At 37.8% G+C, this 23,318-nt stretch overlaps 2 protein-coding genes across 3 annotated transcripts; one reads left to right on the top strand and one right to left on the bottom strand.

Annotated features, from left to right (window-relative positions):
- Nucleotides 1-526: 526 nt before the first annotated feature.
- Nucleotides 527-3,270, top strand: LOC137731561 (nuclear transcription factor Y subunit C-3). Of its 2 annotated transcripts, none has more exons than XM_068470699.2 (3): nucleotides 527-692; nucleotides 831-884; nucleotides 2,241-3,270. In XM_068470699.2, exon 3 carries the CDS (start codon nucleotides 2,256-2,258, stop codon nucleotides 3,009-3,011), a length of 756 nt encoding a protein of 251 aa, XP_068326800.2. In that variant the 5' UTR covers nucleotides 527-692; nucleotides 831-884; nucleotides 2,241-2,255; the 3' UTR covers nucleotides 3,012-3,270. The 2 variants fall into 2 exon arrangements, with proteins under 2 accessions (XP_068326800.2, XP_068326801.2); XM_068470700.2 differs by having other exon boundaries at nucleotides 536-692; nucleotides 2,250-3,270.
- An 8,620-nt stretch (nucleotides 3,271-11,890) lies between these two features.
- Nucleotides 11,891-14,987, bottom strand: AILP1 (aluminum induced protein with YGL and LRDR motifs). Its single transcript, XM_068469663.2, has 5 exons — nucleotides 14,673-14,987; nucleotides 13,253-13,493; nucleotides 13,023-13,143; nucleotides 12,762-12,871; nucleotides 11,891-12,217 (listed from the first exon to the last, which is right to left on the bottom strand). The coding sequence occupies exons 1-5, from the start codon at nucleotides 14,873-14,875 to the stop codon at nucleotides 12,182-12,184; spliced, it is 711 nt and encodes a 236-aa protein (XP_068325764.1). The 5' UTR covers nucleotides 14,876-14,987; the 3' UTR covers nucleotides 11,891-12,181.
- Between the last annotated feature and the right edge of the window lie 8,331 nt (nucleotides 14,988-23,318).

Genomic DNA, 23,318 nt, shown 5'->3' with positions numbered 1-23,318 from the left:
TATCAGTCCCATAAATTTTCTCATCAACTTGGTCGATTCAGTGGTTGATACACAACAAAAGAACCAATCTTCTAACATTGATCAATTTTCTTATAACACATGCATATTTCTTTTGTCAACATTGGAAGATGGGCAGCGCTGATTGTAATTTGAAAAAAAATGAAAATATAGGTCAACTTATTGACTCATGAGCTTTGGGTAGAGTTCATGTTGATTGATGTCGTGTCCATGGCCCATGGCCCACATAAAAGTAGGTAACGCTAGATATTTCAGTTTGGTTCACACAAACACCAGCCCATTGACGCTTAGAACTCCAATACCATTTTTTTGGTCAAGGGAGATACTCAAGTGCCCTTTTATTAAGCAAATTATCTCAATTTAACTCATTAAAACTATAAATTAGGCAGTTGACTAGTGGGAGGAGATATTTTTATTTTTATTTTCCTTTTAACAATTAATAAATTAAGAGGGTAAAATCGTCAGAGTAAAAAAAATCAAACTTAGAAGTTATAGTTGGGACGACGACGAACCAAACCTGGCGCTTTTTTATAGTGGAAGGCATTATTAACAGTAACACACACATACTTACATTCAATCTTCCACTCTCCACTGCGATCCCCACTCCGCTCCGCTCTGCCTTTACTGTTTTATTTGATCGATTATTCCAAAAACCCTAGAAATTCATTACAAAGGTTCGATTTTTATGTATTTTTTCAAATTTTATGATAAATAATTTTCCTATTGTAGTATTTGGCAGCACTTCAATTTTTGCCTGAAGCTTCAGTTCAATTGGTGCATGAATTTCATTGATTTCTTTGGTTTCTGTTTAGGGTTTTGGTGGTTGAATAAAACCCAGAATTGGGGAACAGAGCAGTGAGCCAAAGGTACCAATTTTTGTGTGTTTGTTCTTTCATGCATGAGTTATATAATTTTTTTAGGAATAATTTTATATGTGATTAGTGGAGATTTGGTGTTTAATAAGTGAAATTTGGTCTTATTATCTGTTCTTGAATTATTTTGTTAGGGTTTCTGAAACCCTAGATTTGATTTGAGTGTGGTGAATTTACTGTAGTGGGGGTATGTTTACCCTAAGTATAGTAACCCTTAAGTATAATACATAAGTGGTGTGTGTTTGTGAAGGTAAGTCAAAACCAAGAAGTTTTCTGGGGTTTTTGTTGCTTTAGAATCTCTCTCGGTGAGTTAGTGTGCAGAGGTTTGAGACTTTGAGTTGACTCGGGTCTTTTTTGCTCCGGAAGAAAATTATGCAACTCAATTTAAAGGCCTCTACCCTTTGTGTTGTTTTGTTTTGTTTTGGTTCTTTCTGTTGGGGGGAAGGGGAGAGTACATGTGCCTTTCGGTACGAACATTTGCATGCGATTTTCATTGCTTGTGTCTAGTTTTGACCTTTGAGTAAAAGGCGAATATGCCATGCCAAGCGCGGTTCCTGCTTGTCCAATTTTTAGAGGCAAGCTACTGATCAGAGTAGCCGAATGCCTGAGGTATATACTATTTGTTCCCAAAAAAAGTTCGATGGATTTTCCTATTAAGACAGAATACTCGATTTCAGATATTAGTCTCGGTTGTGCAATGGAATTTCATAGTGTAATCAGCTATTTGGATGGGATAAAAGGTGCAGTGGTAGTTATGACAGGATCGATTGCTAATTGGAACAAAGTCGATTGGTATAAACCATAAGAGTACTCAAATGGCGTATACAGTTATGCTAGACCTCCTTTGAGGAGCAATTTGGTTAAAGGTTTCTAGTGCTGATTTCAGGCGGAAGAGAATTTTGGTATTGTTTGTTATTATAGAGTTTGAAGCTTTGATGGGGGATTAGGATTGAATTATTCTAACTATTTAGTATCTAGTCTTATTTTTAGGGATGTGTTTTCCACACACCAATTTTCTCCCCTTGCAGAGCCATGTTCCTTTTGGCCTTTTGATTGAATAAATCAAAGGAGAATACGGGGACAAAAATAAATAAGGGTGTGCAAAAGGGGAAAATGGGTGTGTGGAAGCCATTTCCTATTTTTAGTGGCACAACTGGTCACAAACCCTTTGAGATGAAGGTCGCGACTTGTGTTAGATGGTTTAACGGCCAGCGCTCATATAAATTTGGGAGCTAAAATTCTGTAGTTGTTATTAAGCATTCTCTACTTTTTGTCAAGGTTTAGGAGGTTCGACTCTTGAAACTTGTAATTTCTTATACTGATTGTTTATTATGTACTATATACCAAAAGCGAGCACAGACCAATATGGATCAGCAAGGGCATGGACATCCTGCAACAATGGGAGTGGCGGGTACTGCAGCTCAAGCATCATATGGTGTGAACCCGTATGGATCAGTTGGGATGATGCAATCTCCTACTCAGCCAGCAGGTCCTTCTGCCTCGTCTCAGCTTGCACAACACCAGCTAGCTTATCAGCACATCCACCAGCAACAACAACAGCAACTGCAGCAACAACTCCAAAAATTTTGGGGAGAGCAGCATAAAGAAATTGATGAAACTAATGATTTCAAAAACCATAGTTTGCCATTGGCCAGGATTAAGAAGATTATGAAGGCGGATGAGGATGTGAGGATGATATCAGCCGAAGCTCCTGTCATATTTGCTAGGGCCTGTGAGATGTTCATTCTAGAGTTGACAATGCGGTCTTGGAATCACACTGAGGAGAACAAAAGAAGAACACTGCAAAAGAACGACATCGCAGCAGCAATTACGCGGACTGATATATTTGACTTTCTAGTTGATATCGTCCCAAGAGAGGATTTGAAAGATGAAGTACTTGCATCAATCCCAAGAGGTGGGAATCTCCCAGTTGGGGGTCCGTCTGATGGTGTTCCTTACTATTACATGCCTCCTCAGCATGCTCCACAGGTTGGTGCTCCGGGGATGATAGTGGGAAAGCCTGCGATGGATCAGAATCTGTATGGCCAACAGACACATCCGTACATTGCTCAGCCAACATGGCCACATCAACAACAGCAACCGCACGAAGATATCGAGTAAAAGAGATAATGGAGTATAAAACCAGAACATCCTTTGACTATATCATCATTGTTTGTAATCGAAGGCTTCAATTTAAAGTGTTTATCTTGGATACAATAGTTACACAGTTTGCTTTATTTCCGGTCCTTACAGTTGCAAAAGTATTTGGTTTTGGTACATGAAAATTGAAAAGATCAAGTGAAAGGTGTGGATTCTGGTACTGTAAACAATCTGGTTATTCTGTATTTGTTCTTGTAAATCTAGAGGTCTTGTTTGATTCCTTTTCAGGTTGACAAGTTGGAAGTAATTGAGGAGGAAATTGGTCAATGCACCTTACAAGCACTTTAAGGAACAAAACCATGATTCATTCCACTTTTATGCTTGGCATGTGGCCACAAGTTTTAGTTGTATTCAGTGGCAGAAGAATCTGGGGAAAGAAAAAAGATGCATGGTGCCATATGCCCTACTTTTCTGTAAAAAATCCTCTACTAGTTGTGCTGTTCTGGTCCTCCATAATCCATATTTGTGGTGCCAACCAACCATTTTTCTGCCTTGTGAGTACCTTTTTGAAGGGGAGAGTCTCCTTTTGCATGCACCCTTGTCTCTAGCTCACTCATCATGTTTATTCCTCTCTTTCAACAAAAAGTTGTCTTTCATTCCTGTGAGCCTCCCACGTTGATGGAAATAAGAGTACTACAACAACATGAAAATTGCTTATAGGATGAGAGGTGGGTGGTTTTCTCATCCTAGAGAGAGCTCGATCCGCTTTCGGTTTAGGGTTTAGTTGATCTCTTCTCTTGGCTTTTATATATATGTCTAATCTAATTAACCAGCTTTAAATGCAGTTTCATATTCCAGTACTTTGATTTTCATATATGTATGATAATTGCATGCTGAATATGGTTAATTATGCTCTTACGATAGATAATAGTATCATCAGTAGTAGTAGTAGGTTATTTTAACTATTGTCTTTGCTTTTGTTTCCCAAGACTCGAGAGATGACTTACATGAATCAGGACGTAACTGTAGTGGTGAATCCATTCCACGTAAAATTGCCCTCCAAGACTACCGAGGGTGAGGATGGATGAATGAATTTGAATTATCTTGAATTCCCCTTTTGAATTTCCAAATTTCTTTTTTAAACTCTCTCTCTCTGCACCTATCAACTCCACAAGATATTTTACTGTAAATCTGTTGTAATATTCCCTTCACAGTTATAAGGAAATGAAAAGTTAGAGAATGAAAAATAAAAAATTATCAAAATTAAAAAGAAATGAATAAGAGGGATACAGGTCATAACCAGCAAACAGCAAGAGATTATGTTAATTTCTAGAGTCTAGGAACTGGTGTCGGCCACCTTGGGAGCGCAAAAGGGTAGATTTCCGAGAAAGGAGCTGCAAAATCAAACAGATGTTTTTCAGTTTTCTCTAACCTTCCTTCACCAATGTGAAACGTAACAATGTGTTCATCGAATCTGAAATACACGGCAGCGGCCGGCCGCCATGTAGTATTGTTGTAGGGGGAGTGAAATCCAAACCTCCAATCTGTTTTATGCGTTGTATCTGTTGCGCGTAATGAGAAAGACTCAACTATTTATAATTTTACCCTTATTAGCGGGCTGTGTAACAGAGGCAACTCTCTTCATTCACGAGGTAGCCGCATGATCCAAATTTAGTAAAGTTACAACTATTCAAACGAACGCCCGCCTATTCGGACTAGTACTACTAACCTCTTCCTTAGATGAGGAGTTGTTATAGCATGGACACATGAACCCGCCTAACACGATTACAATACTACGATTGTGAACTGTAAAGGGAGGAAGTAAAAAGTTAAGTATTAAGTCATCAAGTTAGTTAGATGTTTTTTATAATCCTCTTGTAAATTGGTAGATTAGTCAAGGGCATAACTGTAATTGTGAGAGTAGTATATTGCCTATATATAATGAATCATCATTGTAATTTTATAAACATTGAATGAAATGGAAGAGGTATTTTCAGAAACTGTGCATCCTTAGTTTCTACATGGTACCATCGCCAACTGCTTCACGACTTCTTTGATCATCTTGAATTTTTCTTCTCCGATCTTTCGCTCTTCTCTGATCTTCTTCGGTGTGCTGATTAACCACTTGTTCCACTCCGATTTAGATTTTTGACTTGTTAATCTTGAATCTTGATGGCGTCTCCGTTCGAATCCTCTTCTCTGGTTGAGTCGGTGCCTGCTCCAAACCCTAATTGTTCTTCTTCAAACCCTAATTTCTCCTAATCTTATGCTTCTCTCACGATCCAAATTATCTGAAGTATGGTTCCGATCAAGCTCCGGTGATCGAATTATCTCCCATGGCGTGCTTTATTTGCACTGATCCTTCGTCATTACAAGCTCCTTGGTATCATCGATGGCACTAAGTCTAATCCATCACCCCTTCTGCCGGATCGTTTGCTTAATCTTGCCTTTGAGCACTGGTATGGGAAGGACCAAAATCTGCTCATTTGGTTTAATTCAACTCTCTTTGAGGAAGTCATTCCGTTCATCGTTGGTGTCTCATCTGCTAGTGATCTCTTGCTTAAACTTGAGCAACGATTTGGTGGGGTCTCAGATGCACATATTCATCAATTGCGTTCCTGACTTCAGAATATTCAGAAAGGCTCTCAGTCAATGTCTGATTACCTTTAACAAATCAAGGAGATATTTGATTCCTCAATTAAATTTTCATAACCATAAATCAACTTATTCTCAAGCAAGGTTCCTTTAGCTAAACTTACTGGTATTTATGCCCATTACACTGCCAAGCCATCCACTTCTTGGCTCATTGACTCCGGTGTCGCCTCCCATATTACCAATGATATATCAAATATGCAGTCTCCTACTCCCTACTATGGTGAAGACAAGGTGTACACTGGAGATAGTAAAGGTCTGTCTATATATCATGTTGGCACTTCTAATTTGCATACTCCTGCTCATTCCTTTAAATTGCAAAATGTTCTTCATGTGCCTCAAATGCAGCATAGTCTACTTTCGAGCTATCAATTTATCAAAGATAATGATTCCTCATTAACTCTTGACATTCATGGATCATTTGTTAAGGATCGTTTTACAGGAATGACGCTTTTGCGGGGACAAGTTAAAGATGGATTCTTTCCTCTTCAAGGTTCATCTTCCCTCTACAAACCTACTCCTTCCACTCATGCTGCACTAGTAAATACTCTTGCCAATGTCAAAATCTGGCACAACAGACTTGGTCATCCCTCTTCTGTTATTTTTCGTAAAGTACTATCTACAAATAAGGTTGTTGTTCAAGGTAAACCTTCTTTAGACTTATTCTACAATTACTGTGCTCTTGCAAAGAATCACAAGCTTCCATTTGCTGTTACTCATTATGTGTCTACTAGAAGTCTTGAATTGTTACATTGTGATGTTTGGGGGCCATCTCATGTTGTTTCAGTGAGTGGTTATACGTATTACTTGCTTATTGTTGATGATTACAGTAAGTATGGCTGGTATTTTCCTCTAAAGTCTAAGTCTTCTGTATTTTCAACATTTGTGGAGTACAAGACTTATATAGAGAACACTCTTGGTAATAAAATAAAAGCAATTCGCTCTGATTCAGGGGGTGAGTTTACTAGTCATTAGTTTCAGAATTTTCTTGAACTTCATGGCATTTTACAACAATTTAGTTGTCCTTTTACTCCTGAGCAGAATGGATGTGTTGAAAGAAAACACCATCACTTGGTTGAAACTGCACGAACACTCTTGGTTGCCTTTAAAGTTCCTCATGTGTTTTGGGTTGAAGTAGTTTCCACTGGTAGTTATCTAATTAATAGGCTTCCCATTGGTGGCTTATTGCAATCTCCCTGGGAACTTCTCTTTTGTTCACTTCCAGATTACTCTCGGCTCAAAGTTTTTGGCTGTGGTTGTTTTCCTTGGCTCAAGCCTTATACTACATCCAAGTTGGATAGTAAGAGTAAACACTATGTCTTTTTAAGGTATAGCTTTCAACACAAGGGGTATCAGTGTCTTGATCCAGTTACACAGAGAATTTACATCTCAAGGCATGTGCTATTTGATTAGACTAATTTTCCATTTCATTCTTTATCAACTCCCTCTACTGAACTCGAATGTTTCTCTGCAATTTCCTATACCTGCTGCTCTAGCTACACAATTTATTGCTCCACATGTACCTGTTGCAACTAATATCCCAATTACATAATATGTTGCCCAGTTTGTTCTCTTTACATCTTTAGTTACATAATTTGCAACTTTGGATTCTAATATTTCCCCCACACCACCTACAATATCTCCTTCATTACCTGCAGCAACTAATATTCATCCCATGATCACATGGTCCAAGGCTAGAATATCTAAACCCAAACCCTACTCAGCTACCAAACATCATTTGCCCGAAACTGTTGATTTTTTCCTAACCACTTATCTCCAGGCTTTGAAACATGCTCATTGGAGGTCTACTATGCAGGATGAGTATAATGCCTTGCAGTCCATAGGTACCTGGTCTCTAATACATTTTCAACCTTCTCAGAATATTGTCGGGTGCAAGTGGGTTTTCCGAGTTAAAAAGCATCCATATGGGACTATTGATTGATATAATGCCCAACTTGTTGCCAAAGGCTTTCATCAGCAAGCTAGTTTGGACCACAGGGAAACATTTAGTCCCGTAGCAAAGCCAGTCACAATTCGAATTCTTCTTTCTCTAGCAGCTCAATACAATTGGTTCCTCAATCAATTGGACATTACAATTGGTTCCTCAATCAATTGGACATCAGTAATGCCTTTTTACATGGGGATCTTCAGGAAGATATCTATATGCAACAACACCAGGTTTTAGTGAACCCAACTACCCTAATCATGTCTGGAAACTTCATAAATCCTTGTATGGTTTGAAATAAGCCCCTAGGGCCTGGTTTGATAAACTATTTGCAATTCTAAAGTCTTTAGGATTCCATCAATCACAATCTGATGCTTCTCTGTTTGTGATCAGGGCACATATTCTTGTCATTGTATTGGTGTATGTTGATGACATACTTGTCACAAGTCCTAATCCTGCTGCTGGTCAACAATTTCTTCAGAAATTAAGTATTATCTTCCTTGTGAAGGATTTAGGACCCTTGCATTATTTCTTGGGCCTTGAGATTCAAAGATCTTCTAAAGGCATCTTTTTACATCAAAGCAAATATCTCCTTGACTTGCTTCAAAAGACACATATGGAAGGTGCTAAGCCATGTGTCACTCCTCTTGGTTCACTTAAACTTGATCACACTGGTCCTTTGTTAACCGATCCCATAGAGTACCGATCCATTGTAGGAATGCTGTAATACTTGACTTGGATACAACTTGATTTGTCTTTTGCTGTAAATCAAGTCTGTCAATTTATGCATGCTCCAAGAGAATCACATCTTTAAGCAGCCAAACAAATTCTTAGGTTTCTTAAAGGTATAGTGAGTCATGGTTTGTGGTTCAAGAAATGTGTTATTCACCTCAGTGCTTACTCAGACGCTGATTGTATATTTGATCGACGGTCTATTAGTGGGTATTGAATATTTCTGGGGTCAAATCTTAAATCTTATTAGCTGGAATGCTAAGAACCAACCAACTATTGCTTGATCCTCCACTGAAGTAGAGTACAGATCGTTAGCTCACACAGCAGCCGAAACAACATGGATATGTAAAGTGTTCAAGGATATTGGTCTTCATCTTCCTCAAGTTCCTCATATCTGGTGTGATTATATTTCTGCAATTTCACTTGCTTCCAATCCAGTTTTTCATGCTCGAACCAAGCATGTTGAACTTGATTATCATTATATCTGATAGTTGGTGCTGGCTAATCTACTCAAAGTCCAATATGTGTGCACTTAGGACCAATTAGCTAATATTCATACTAAGTCCTTGTCTAAATCCAAATTCGTATACCTGCAATCCAAGCTTTCTCTTGGACCTTTAGATGCATCCAAGTTCAGCTTGAGAGGGTGTAAAAAGTCAAGTATTGTGTCATCAAATTAGTTAGATGTTTGTTATAATCCTCTTGTAAATTGGTAGATTAGTCACGGGTATAACTATAATTGTGAGAGTAGTATATTGCCTATATATACTAAATCATCATTGTAATTCTATAAACATTGAATGAAATGGAAGAGGTATTTTTAGAAACTGCGCATCCTTAGTTTCTACAGGAAGAGCAATCCATTTCGGATATAGTAATCATGGAACTGGCTTTTATAATTCTGCACAAAATCAAGTCATTATACGTAGCCACCGCATATGATTGGAGGGGAAGGAAGCTCAAAGAGAAATTGATTGTCTTGAAAACTGGATGCTTGGACGTTGTAAAAGCTTAGGGGGTAATGTAATCGATAGAGTACCTCTCTTTCCGGTCACATTGGAGACACTGAAAGCGGCCAACAAAATAAGGATCGGAGATTGTACGGAACCAACGCTTTGAGACAGACTTGCATGTGAAGGCAACTTTATTGCAAGGAAGGCGAACAAGGATCTCAACCACTACAGGCTCAGGAAGAACATCAATATACGATTCATGATCACCTCTGATGGCTTCAACTTTTTGGGGGTGTTTATCATTTTGATTCTTTTCTTTTCTATTCTGCTGCAGCTTCCTTTTAGTTTTGTAGCAGTATTAAAGTAGCTATGATAAGGTTAGAATTGCTGAGATGTCGATCACCTCCGTGTTATCCACATGTTAGATTATGGTTGGGAGATAGAGATTAACTTGTTATAACATAACAAGGTTGATAACATCATCTAACAGTGTAACAGTCATACTGCTTTAGATAAGAAAAAAGTAGAATGACAGTTATCTATCATCTTCTAGCGATGAATATATTTGATCAGTCTTGTTTAGATATTCCTTTATGCACAGCTAGGTCTAATTGGGATTTATATTGGTCACTTGCAACACTAATTTTGTAAGGCACTTGCGATCCCAGAGAATTGGAAACACGCAACATTTCATCGAAATTTCAATCGAACTCAATTTGATTCTTTGTTCAGTTCTGACTAGATTTTTATCACTTGAATATTGGTTATGGGTCTCTCTTATCGCTTTGTTGCTCGTTAGTATTGTTTCTTCATTGTTTCTCCATTTCTGATATATCGTTTGTATGCAGGGTTTTGAGCTTATGTAGTTGTCTTTTTGCTTTGCCTTGTTTTTGCAGTGGTTCTAATGGTTTAGGTTACAAGAGTTACTACATTGGAAAAGATCTTTGGCTGAAAATAAAAAATCCTATGCATCTCAACCAACCTCTGTTAATCAAGATAGGCGCGTCCGAAGACAATCATTAAAAATGAAATCCACGATCTTCGCACCCTCCTTTCCAAATGCTATGCTCTCGATTCATACTGTAACATATGATACCTTCGTTTTGTTCCTTGTAGTCTCCCCATCTTTTAGATTGTAATTTTCGGCAAATATGACTTACCTCCCATTTGACTCACGACTACCGTCATCTTTTCTTCCATATCTATGCAATTCATGTCTTATTCTCTCTCAAAACCATGTCATCTTCTCACATACTTCAGTCAGATTTCAAGATTTTCCTACTGCTTTTTGGAAAACCCACCCCTTTGTTTCAATCAATTTCACCACTGATGGATTGACTCACTCTGCCGTCTTATACTATTGATCACATTATCTCCTTCCTGGCAACACGATGACAAGAAGTTTGAACACGCATTACAACTATAGATTTCGACATCCGAGTGGCTCTAAGACTCTAGTGTGGCCTTAATGTCGTTGGAAGTGTGGTCTTCTAAGATCAAGGAAAGCCAAGATTTATTGGCTGGGTTCGAAATATAATTGACCTACATACTTGTTCCACTGTAAGAAGACTTCAAATTAATATTCCACTTAACGCAGTGCATCAACAATCCATCGACTCATGGATCAAATTTGTCCTGATCAAGAAAATTTGCGCTGTTAAATTTTTCCCGCAAATGGAATCAGATAAATCATGGAGACATTTTTTCTACTTGCTATCAATTTATGGTCTAAAATTTTCCCTCACAATGAACAAAATAGTCACTAATGTGTTTGCAAACTTGCAAGTCATACGGCTTCAAAATGTATTAGTAAAGGACGAGGACCTTTCCTTTTGAACCAAAAGGGAAATGTCCACCTCCACATTCTGAAGCTATATGACTTGCAAGTTAGCAAACACATAGCGGCTTTATAGTTCATTGCAACGAGCGAATCTTGAACCTTGAACCGATAACAAGTAGAAAAATGTCTCCAAAATTCACCTGATTCCACTTGCAAGAAAAATTTAACAACAGAAATCTTCTTGATCAGGTGAATTAGATCCACGAGCCGATGGATTGTTGGTGCGTGAAAAATTAATTTGAAATCTTTCTTAAAGTGAAATCAGTACGTCGATCAATTGTGTTTGAACCGGCCAACAAATCTTATCTTTTCTTGACCTTCGAAGGTGTCACGGTAGAATCTCATAGCCACTCGGATGTCGAAACTTAAAAGTCGTGATCCGTGTACAAACTTGCCGTCATCGCGTTGCCAAGACACTTGACACTTGACGCACGGCATCGTGGAATGGTAGGAAGGAAAGAATATGGTCAACAGTACAAGACGACAGAGTAAGCCAGTCCGGCACGGTGAATTGAAAGATAGGCTTTGATTTTGAAAGAGATGATAGAGCTTCCTGAACTGGATAAAGCTTTGAATGAAAAGGTTGCCTCCGTCGGTTTTTCTGAGACGTGTGGCTGATTGTTTGTTTGAGTGTAGTCGTCTTTTCCCTTACTCTTGTATTTAGAGTGCTCCACCACAAACCCTAGTCTTCATCGTCCCCATCAAAATCTGTCTCTGTCACCAAGGATCAATTGCGTTGGTTGCTCCTCCATTCAATGGAGAGGAAGCAATTGCGATATTATTACTAAGTAAACTTCTTAATTAACTCCAAACCGCTCCTTAATACAACATTATTTTTAAATAAACAAAAGCATAGTTGTACGTTGGTAGAAGCTTAAAATACGACGACCAGAAACTACACGAGAAACACACTCTTATCAACACTCACTCACTTCTTCTAGGTATTTACTGGCTCCTCATGTATGCCTTGCATCCAACGCCACATAAAAACTTCACTTCTTCGAGGAGGAAACGGATACAGATTTAGATTTTCAAGATGACCACGCAGCGCCCTATCAGGACAAAACTTCTACTTTGTGGCTGCAAGAACTGCTGGCCCTTCCACCTGAAAATTTCACCCCGTCAAGTTGACGAAAAATGTTTACAATCACGAATGCCTGACCCTAGTCACTGGCTTCATGAGATCTTGTAAATGATTCTCAAAATCAACAGACAATCTTCATATTCAAACATCACTTTTTCGTTTTGCTCGGAATATAATTTCCTTAAACAGGAAGCTTTAGCATCTCAATTCCAAGAGCCTTAATCAGGAATTGTTTTACACAATCAGCTAACGCCGCAAAGACTAAGCAGATGATGTGAAACTTTCTCCAACTAAGGCTCTTTGTGTTGAGATGCTACTGCAATCCTGTTTGGATACAAAGATAGTTCTTGCATCGTATGATCTAACTCTTCAGAGAGCCTACTTATCATTAACGACATAATAATACATATCGCGTCAATCAAAATAGATCTTATTCCTATCCCACTAGAATGCCCCACAGAAGGAATAATCCGGCCGCAACCCAAATGCTAAATAGCATCAACTGGTGTTAATAAAACTACAGTCAGTTCTCTTACTAAAGCAAAATTAGGCACTTCATATTTACCTTAAATGTTGCACCCCAGATTTCTTCATCAGTAGCAGGCACAGCTGTGATCTTGTTTTTAGGATTCTCATAGCTTCTCAGTCCTCCAACAGACGTGGAGTAGAAACATCCTGTACAAATTAATAACACCATTGTTAACAAAGAACAGAGATTTGTTTTCAAAACTCATACATCATGTTGCAATTTGTCAAATTATTGGTGGAGCCAAAAAAATCAAGGAATTAGGTGCGCTGAAACTCCCACTAAAAAACTTTTACGCACCTTGAGGGAAAGAAGCGAGTGACTTGCCACAAGCACCCTTGAGCAGTTCTGCATCATCACCAAAGGCCACATATCCATCAGCAGTAATTCCCCATGAGAGCGGAATCTTGCCAAATTGGTCCTGTCACAATTACACACCAAACCCAATTGTTAGATGCCAATCAAAGCTATTAGCTTTACCAAGGTATATTATTCTTTGCTTGGTGTGGAAGGAATCGAAGGTGACTTACAGACGCCACGAACACAGTTGAGGTGGACTTGTCAAATACTATGAAAGCAAAATTTCCACTGAGGTGGCCAACGACATGGTTTGGCGGGTAAGGAGCCCGATCACGAAGGGCCTTGTAAGCCTCGATCACCAAAATCACTTCATTTGCCGACTTGGCAAGTCCGTACTGCTGCCTCAAACTTCCCAAGTTGTCAAGTGCTCCCTCAAACAAGCAGAATATCTCATCCTTCACTGCAAATGACCTGCAATTTCCCCATTTTCCGCAGTTAGATTACATTCAATACAAGTGATCTCGGATTATGCATAATCCGAAACACACAGCGGACTATGAATTATTATGTACAAAGTAGTCTTGCATATAATCAGGATAAATCCCAGTATTAGTATAGCACTCATCACGCGACCATGATAAGACCACCAAGTCCATGTACAACTTGCCAATTTGGTCCCAACTCCCCACCTGCGGATACAACTCTTATTGTCTATGATCAATTATTTGTGTCTTGATGATGAAAGACTTCACAATTATCACAATTAATAATTGAATCGTAAACAAACATGGGAAAGCCACCAACTTGATCGATCAACTAACACCTAACAAAAAATATGGATCTCCTGTATTCTTCTCTCACCGATTCACGACGCGGCAAGCATCTATTAAACAAGTAATTTACTTTCTGAATCATGTAAATATTGAATCGATGACTTCATTTAATTTATATTCGGTAGCGAGAGAGAATCTCTCCCTCTCTGCGTCATCCTCCTCCTCACCTACTTCCACTACAATTCTTTGGAGACTTTGGGATTGATTCGGAGGAACAAATAATTTGAAAAGGTATTTTAAGGACAAAAAGTAAATAAATAAATAAAATTTTGTCTGGAAAACGAATCTGGTACGACTGTTTAAATACTTATCGCAACTAACGAAGATGAAATCATTTATCAAAAATAATATTATTGTTGTGAAATTGGGAAATTATTCAGTTCAGGATCCTGACACGTGGAAGGATCAGCTGTGTGGTCGTCCATTGAAACAATCTAGTCACCAAAATCTTAACTCTGGATAACGTCCCATGGCGGTCATGCGAGACCCACACCGCACCAACCGCCAAAACTCTCTTTGCCGATCCCGAAGCTCCGAGAAAACCAGATCATCAATCAGATCAAGAAATCATCACGACTTCACAATCATGATCATCATAGAGTCTCCTCTCCAACCGTGATCAACAAATCAACCACACAGAGTATAAAATTAAAATTACAATAAATCACGAGAAAAAAAAAAAAAAAAAAACCTTAATTAATTAAAAAGTGAGTATTTTGGACAATTTTACTCGATTTGATTAATTACGAATCCGGCGTGGTTTCACTGATCTCAGTTCTAAGAGTAAAAGAAACGACATGCCGTGTGTTTGTCTCACCTCGGTTGCAACGGAGACTCGTTGCTGTGACTGTAGGCCAGCTGAGCGTCGTCGCCGACTTGTACGGAGACGGCGGCCCCATTAGTCTGGACGAAGCGGTTGACCAGCGACGTCGCCGTGATTTTCGGCGACGGAGTTCGGCTGCCGGCGGCTACCAGCTCGTCCGGCGGCGACACGATCGCGCTGCTGAAAACTCCCAACATGTTTAATTTTAACTCAGAAACGGAAACAGAAATGAACAAAAATCGACCAAAATCTAATCTTTTCTTTTAGTTATGTTGGAGTTGAGAGAGAGCTCGGAAATGGGATCGTTAGCAATGGAGGGGCAGGGTTCCTTATATAGGAAGAGGGCGAGGGTATTCCCGTCATTTGACTAGCTATGATTGTCATGGCTAAAATTCAAATTTTTCCACAAAAAGGTTCGGCAGAAAATCGGATAAAATCTATTGATTACATTTCAACATGAGCAAATTTATTAATGACATTTAACTTAAAATATTTTAAAAAGTTTATGCCTAAAATACCACTATCTGAAAGTTTGATGTCCAAAATTAATTTCATACGGGATTGTAAAATAAAGAATCCATAATTTTACAAAAAGAAGAAAAACATTAATATTACAAATTTCTTGCCTAACATATGGTCCCAATTTGTAATTCAGATTTTATTTTAGTGTTCTATGAGTTTATATTTAGAAAGACAAAAAAAAAAAAGAATAATTATACACTTATTACATTTTTATATCATATTCACCTCTTTATCCACATTTATTAAAGTAATACAAATATGTATAAAAAAATAAAATGCGTTTTACTCATTACCTTCCTTATTACTAGTGAATGAATTTAAATCTTGAAATAAGTAGTGTTATACTTATCATCTATACATACCATGTATTTAGTAGAGGTAGGATCTACCAACATATGTAGATCTACTAATATATGGGGGTCTCATCTTAATCGGAGATATGATACAATTGATGATTCAAATAGATAGTAAAAATAACATTTTTATTTTGAAATTTGTATCTATCCACTAGATATATCTCAAAATTTAAATTGCATGATAGTAATAAATAGGGTAAATTACATTTTACCCTCTCAGGTTTGGGATCGATTTCAATTCCTTACAACATCTTTAAAACATTTCAATTTCATAGATTTACTTATTATTTTATTTCAATTTCATATATCCTTCAGAAAATCTATTAATTAAACCGTTAAGTGATGACGTGGCAAATATGAGATCTACATTTGTGCTGACGTGGCTACCAAATTTGTGCCACGTGACAAAAAAAAATTTATGCATTTAAAATATTAAAACATTTATCCTATTTATAAACAAAAAAAAAAAAAAAACCAATCAAACCCATAAACCTTTCCCCCCGACCCACTCCCTCTCCTCCGCCCACCCCACCGCCACCTCCCTCGCAACCCCCTATCCCACCTTCTCCCTCTCCTCCATTCTCTTCACCTCCCCTCCCTTCTTTCTCCCCAGAGACCCACCAACCCATCCATCCTCGTTCGTCTGTCACTTTCCTTCCCCCACCAACCCAGAAACCATCCTCGTTTGTCGGAGTTCGATGTTGAACAAGAACAAGAGGAGGAGACAATGCGATCGAGGAACTCGTAGAAGCACCAATTGTCTTAGTCTTCTTCCTCTCCGGCTCTACTCATCGTTTACTAGCTTTCCCATTTGGGTAATGAAAATGCCCGAGAAATTTCGCTGACGCCGATCGAATCAGACCCGGGTGCTGATGTGACAGCCACGTCAGCTTTTAATGGATCAATAAATGAAAAATGTAACTGATATATTATATTAAAATAAAATAGTACTTGAGGTATGAAAGTGAAATTTTTTAAAGATGTTGTATGAGGTTGCAATAAACTTCAAGTCTGAGGTGGTAAAGTGTAATTACCCTAATATATAAAGTGGTGAACATCACCATCACTTGAGGTTAACGGACATAAGCATTCTCATATTTTAATGGGTAAGAGTAGCATTTTCTTTTTTACAAGGACTTATATCTAAAGATTCCTATTTTATGAAATTTCACTCTTTTTTTGCCCTTTTCCGCATTTTCGAATGAAAAATGCATTGAAGGGCGACGAGGCATGTGGTGGGTGGGACCCATTGAGATCGATGATTTCCGAGCCTACATTGTGGGACCCCTGGACAAGCCACTCATGAGTACATGTCGAGCAACTAGGCCAATTAGTATGAATTAGCGAGGAGGGAATCATCAGGTACTGAAGTGTCTGGGTGTTCTTAGTTTTCGAGCACATATGATTTTGTGCCACGTCGGACATCTTTTAGGTCTCTGGATTTGCTGCGAAATCACGAGAGTTCTTTCCACTGGAAACTAACTAGGACGGGAGTTTTTGGTAATGTCAAAAATATGATTTTCTTCAACAATGTCTTATCTGTTTAAACCAACTCACCAGAAGAAAGGAAAAAAAAATAAAAAATTTCTTACCAACAAAACTAAAAACAAGATTTGTTATTTGGTAAATGTTAGAAATTTGATCTCTTTCAACAACATTTTTTTTTATTGGTGTTAGAAATTCGAAGTAGGTTTAGTTACTTGCCATTTACTCAATATCGTTTTTGGTATTTCTAGTTGAGAAATGCTTAGATGATTCTTGTGGATGCAAATTTTCGTATTCTTCTTCTTGGACAAAGTTGCACCTACAAAACAATTAACACCTTAGGTCAAGGCCAAGAGCCTCACGCGCTCATGATGAATAGGGGGCTTTGGGCGAAGAACCTCCAATGTGTTAGAATTTTGAAGGAAAAATGTTTGGAGAATTTAGAGAATTTTGCAAGAGAATTCAACCTCGGTTTTTGGAGAAAATGGGGTGGTATTTTTAGGGCTATGGCCGGTCTTATTAGGAGAATGGGGACCGGCCATATGTGGTATTTTTGGTGTTAATTTCAATCAATTATGACACACCTCGACCGAGATCAGGGTATGCTGGCCGTCACGTGAAAGTGACGTAACTATTTGCACAGTGCGGAAGCTAATAAATAATAATAAAAGTACGAATAAATAAAAACCAGCTTTACACAAAGAAGAACATACATGTGCAAGCGTAAGTGTGAAAACAAAGTTCAGAGCACGAAGACCTAATACAGTCCGGGAGAAACAACACTACAAAAACACACCCAAAGGTGGTCCTACACTGGTGATAATCTGTCAGATATGCCGAGGAAATCCTCTAGGGAGCTACCAAAAGTGCTAGCCAATTAGAACCTGGAGAGGCGCAAAACAAAAAGTGTGAGTGGGCAAAAACAAAGCTTTTCAAACACCATTTTTATAAACAAAGTTCTAACCCCTCGCCGTAAAACCTGTATACTTCCCAGAAAACATAATATACATATATATATATATATAAATCATGCTCGGAAATATGCCATGCCAAATGCCTCGATGTAAAATGCAAGTACTCAGGTAATGCCAAACAATGCCATGTAATCTGTCAGCCGGAGTCACCTAACGTGACCTGTACGGCTGAATCTAGAGCTCAAATCTCCATCTCACTAACTATACCTGCACACGAGTCGGAACCACCTAAAGTGGTCTGTACGACATGACTGGGTGTATAATAAGTACGCTCAAGTGCTACGATCACGTGAAGGCTGGGCGAATAATCGCAGGTCACCTACGAGTCGGAACCACCTAAAGTGGTCTGTACGACAGGACTGTGCACCTAACTTGGATCCAAGATGAGCGTGTGGTGCGGGAGGTGAACATCATGTGAAGGACTGTGCCCAACTCTGGGCAGAAGCACTAACACCGGGGGTGCATGTTATGAGCTCTCTATGCATCTCGAATCACTACTGAACATGAATATAACCATAACTTACCTGACACTTACCTGTGCGTCCGCCGCACCAACATACAAATATATATGCTACTAATAATGCATAAACAAACGGCAAACATAATGCATGGCATATAAACGTATAAACGTTTCAATTCATTTTCTGGGAAAAGCATAAGTATATAGGTATATACGGAAAACCAAAAGCCCACTCACTGGTATGTAGAAGGGTCGTAACCCCTTTGCCTCGAGTGACCGTGCTCGTCCTCGGGATAGGTCTCACCTATATGCGAAACAACTATAACAACGTTAATTTTAAAGCACATAACCAACATCACGAAATAACTTCTCATACAATGCTTAAATGGGGTGTATGAATATACCAACGTGATCTACTCAACCTCAGGAACATCCCCATATTTTTAGAAAAATTTTCTGACGCCACACGCACCCCCACACGCCGGCCAAGGCACGGCCACGCGCAGGCACGTGCCTGGCACACTGACGGCGTCAGTTAATGCCGTCAGGAATATTCCGTTAACTCTAACGGATTCCGTTAACGCCGTTAGGAATATTCCGTCCAAACTGACAAAATATTCCGTCATCTTCTCCGGCGAAGCTCCGGCACCGTCGCCGCCGTCGGAAAATCGGGAAAACTTTAAAACCTTGTATCTTCTTCGTTTTTCAACCAAATTTCACAAAATTGGTACCAAAATGAAGCTTACAACAAGAGGAACAAATCCATACCACTTTCAAGCACTAAAACTCACGGAATCTTGCCGGGAAAACACCACCAACTATGGCCAAGCTTGTAACTCACGATCCCGACGTCCAAAACCTTCAAACGAACCACCCCGAGCCTCCTAAGGACCTCACCAAGCTTCCTACAAACTTGAAATTCCAAAAAACACAAGAATTAACGTGTGCATGAACAGTGACCAAATCGGGGTATCCCGAGTTCGACGTGAAAACGAAGGTATCCTTACCTGAAATGGGTATGGTTGAACTTCTACGGACCTCACGAGCACGAATATGTAATTTGTTTCCTCGATCTATGAAGGTTTGGATGGTTTTGGTTGTGTCCGTACATGTGGGGATAGAAATGGGAGAGAGAGAGAAAGGGACAGGATACGGGACAGGGAAAGGGGTGAGGGGATGTGGGAAGGTGTGTGTGGTCCAGAACCAGCCAAACAAAACCCAAAACAACCACACAACGAAACCAACATGCTAGGGGAAAAATCGTCATTTCACCCCTACGGTTCGAAAATCCGGAACGGGCTGTCACAAATTAGCTAATGAATAAATTAATTGGGTAATAAATCAATTAATTAGCTAATTAATATAATTTGAAAGGAATGATTTGGGGGTTACCTTGTGGAGAAGATTTGATGAGGATGAATGAAATAGGTTTTGAATAATTACCTATTTTGAGCACTTTTGACCTTTATTGAGTCATGATTGTCCACTGCTCGCGCGTAGGAGTTCTGGTATTCATTGAGGGTAATTTATCTTTTTCACCCTAGAATCCGCATGTCGCCTCCATATTTTTTTCAATTATTTTTGGCTCCACAACTTTTTGTCACTCTACAATTTAACGTCAAATTTTGTATCAATATTATAAAATATTGTACGAAAAACATAAGATAACTGAGAAAGTCATACCTTTGAAAAAGTCATTTTAGCATTTCTCTTTTCTAGTTACAAACTTACAGTTACAACATTAAATTGAATGGCCACCAAAAGCACTTTTATCTTTTTGTATTCAATTCCTATTCCTAAGTTTTGCTTTAATATGTTTGAGTTTAGTGTGAACTTTGTTAGGTTTGAGGTTTTGGTTGCAAAGATTCTTAAACAGGTTTCATCCGTTAACTACTTTGCTCATCATTTCTATGAGGTTTTATTTTTATTTCTTTTACTTGAATGATAAATTCTAATTTTTCTATGTGATTTATATATCAATTGGACCCTCGTAATAATATTCTTTATTGGAAATAAACTTCCATATAATCTTTCATCACCGGATTTATCTCTCTATTTTTTTCATCACCAAAGTTATTACATGCGAAAAATGAAGAGAAAGATGAAAACAGATATACACCATGTTGCATGTGAGTGAGTTTTTCCCCTTCATTGGCATGCACTTGGCAATTGACATGCACTTCGCCCTTCAAGTTCAATGTATGCAAGTCGTCATTGTCGATTTCCACGGGGAGGAAGCTGGCCACAAACATTGGAGTATGATGTGTTCCCTTTTATGATGGGGAAAGCACAATCATACAATTTAAATCTCACATAAATTTAATTTCCTTGTCTTTTAGAAAAAAAAAAATAGCAATGAAAAACATTAGCAAAAGAGTTGGGAGTAACAATTCTCAACAACAAAATTTGTAATATTAAGTTAACTTACATCATGAAGTCGTATTCTGAAGCATTTTATTCTGATACAAGCAGTATCGCATCGAGCTTTTGATATATGCGTCCTATCCTATCACGTGTAGAAGAAGAAAAACAATCGCTCCAGCGAATGTAGCTATGGCCCCATATGATCAAATATTGTATTAAAACAATAATCAATTCTAATTAACATACTAGTTATTTTCAAATATTTTATCAAATTATGGTTTTCCTTTTGTAAAAAGATTTCCTGAGTGGTGATCATCAACTCGGTTTATTTGTTCTACCACTTATGATCAGCTCATATATTCGGAATAAGAACTAAAAATAGACGGGTCCAAACTTCTTTCTATTTTATTTTTTTTCGGATCGATAGACTGGTCCAAGCTTTTAAGTTCCAAAAAACCATGGGTGCCCGTGGTACAGTTTCATAATTCTGTTGGCATGCAAGTTCAATAAAATATATAATTAATCAACCAAATAAACGTACTCAATACAAAATGGTGCAAATATATATCACTCCCACATATTTTATACTGATGGGGCATGAAATAGTGTTTAGATTATTCTTGTTAATGAGGATTATTATTCTGATGAGGTTGATTAAACTTTGTAATCTATAATTTACTTCTCAAGTAGTGCTTCTCCTGCTCCTCTGTCTAACAAATCAAAATAATCATATTGCTAGGTTGTTTATTTAAGAATATAACGTGAGTTTTGCGCCATCTTAGAGAAAAAGGAATTTAAATATAATAATATAGATAACATAAGAAAATATAATTCAAAGACTAAGGTTTTATTTCGTGTCTAGGATTAGTTTGGACCTAACTAGTTATAATGTACGTAGAAAGAAGAAATAAGTGTGAAGTCCGAAATTAGGTCTAAGTTGAAAGTAAACGATGAATTAATAACTTATATGACTAATTCATCTTTTCAATTTGGACAAAGTCTAAAAGATGACATCCATTCATAATCAAGGGAATTTTTCAATTCAATGTAATCATGGACACCAAACAGGACGTAAATAATGGGATTTCTTTTTAATTTTAAGCAAAACATGATTTATTGTGAAATAAACTTGTGGGACTTGGTTACGAAGTTGTTGGTTGGGAAGATGCATGGTGAATATATGGGATGAGAAGAATGTCTGTTTTGCGGTCCAACGTATAGTTGATGTGCATCTATGGTGATGTAAAGACTAAAAGATTATTCCACATTCTGCTTGGTTTAAACTTTTCCTTTAAATGTGGCTTAGGTAGAAATTTTTGAGGATGACTACAATACTTTCATGTCATGTTTTAGAGTGTGGCTACACTGTCTTACGGTATTGAATGTCTTAAAGTGGTATCGTATGATTTATTCTTTTCAACAGTTAAGTCTTAATATTCAAATCTTATCGTTCATTTTTTGAAATATTCAATTCTCTTTGTAAAAAAATTGCATGTTTCGAGTGATAAAATGATAGTAACCAAGTCACTGCTCCAGCTCCTCTCAATTCTTTTTTATTTTTAATTTAATTGGTTTCGATTGAAATGATCAAAATTATTAGACTATAAATATAGGGCAATTAGCTGAAATAATCAATTTTTGATATTTGGTTATAGTCTTTTAGAAGTGATCATTTTCACCATATCGTCATTGTCTTATTGTTGCATGGTCGTTATGTCATAATTGTACCATTGATATATATGATTAATATGTCGTTATTAAAAACTGACAATTTCTACCATCAATTTTAAAAAACTGATCATTCTAACTAATTATTTGAAAATATAACTCAGCAGTCAGCACAGAGTAGGAAGAGAAAAAGAGAGAGTATAAAACTGTGGCCCCAAAAAATATAGAAAGAAAATACTAATAAGGTAACGCGTTAAGATTAAATGTGGATAAGTCTCAAAGACCTGTCAGTAAAGCCCATGGTTTAGCCCACAGTTTATCCCACCAAACCTGATTAATTTCCTCTACTGTATTTTTATTAGATTCTTCTGGGACGGCTATTAGACGATTAGTTGGGAAATTTTCAGTTTTTATGCGCTTTTAAATACAAGGACTAATTGTTAAGAGTTGTGGATACACAAACTTGAATGGTCCTAGAGTCAACGTAAAGCGTGACGAAGGTCGCAATAGAGTGCATTGTTGCTCACCATCATAAATTATGGTGTATGCTCATTATACACCTCATCATTTGACACATATCCTTTCATTTAATCATAGTTTTTTTTTTTTCAAAATTAGAAAAGGAACATTTAATATTAAAATTAATCATGATTAGTTGAAAGAACACGTGTCAGAAGATAAAGTGTATGATGAACATACATTATAATTAAGATAGTGAACAAAAATACTTCCTATCGCAATAATGCTCCGGTTAAGAGTAGACGAGCGAAGCAAAAGAAGGCAATTAAAAAATCAATGAAACAACAAACTG

Source organism: Pyrus communis, chromosome 16 (assembly GCF_041283825.1).
Source record: "Pyrus communis isolate YQ-2024b chromosome 16, ASM4128382v1, whole genome shotgun sequence".
Taxonomy (NCBI): Eukaryota; Viridiplantae; Streptophyta; class Magnoliopsida; order Rosales; family Rosaceae; genus Pyrus; species Pyrus communis.
This window is presented reverse-complemented; position numbering and strand designations above follow the sequence as displayed.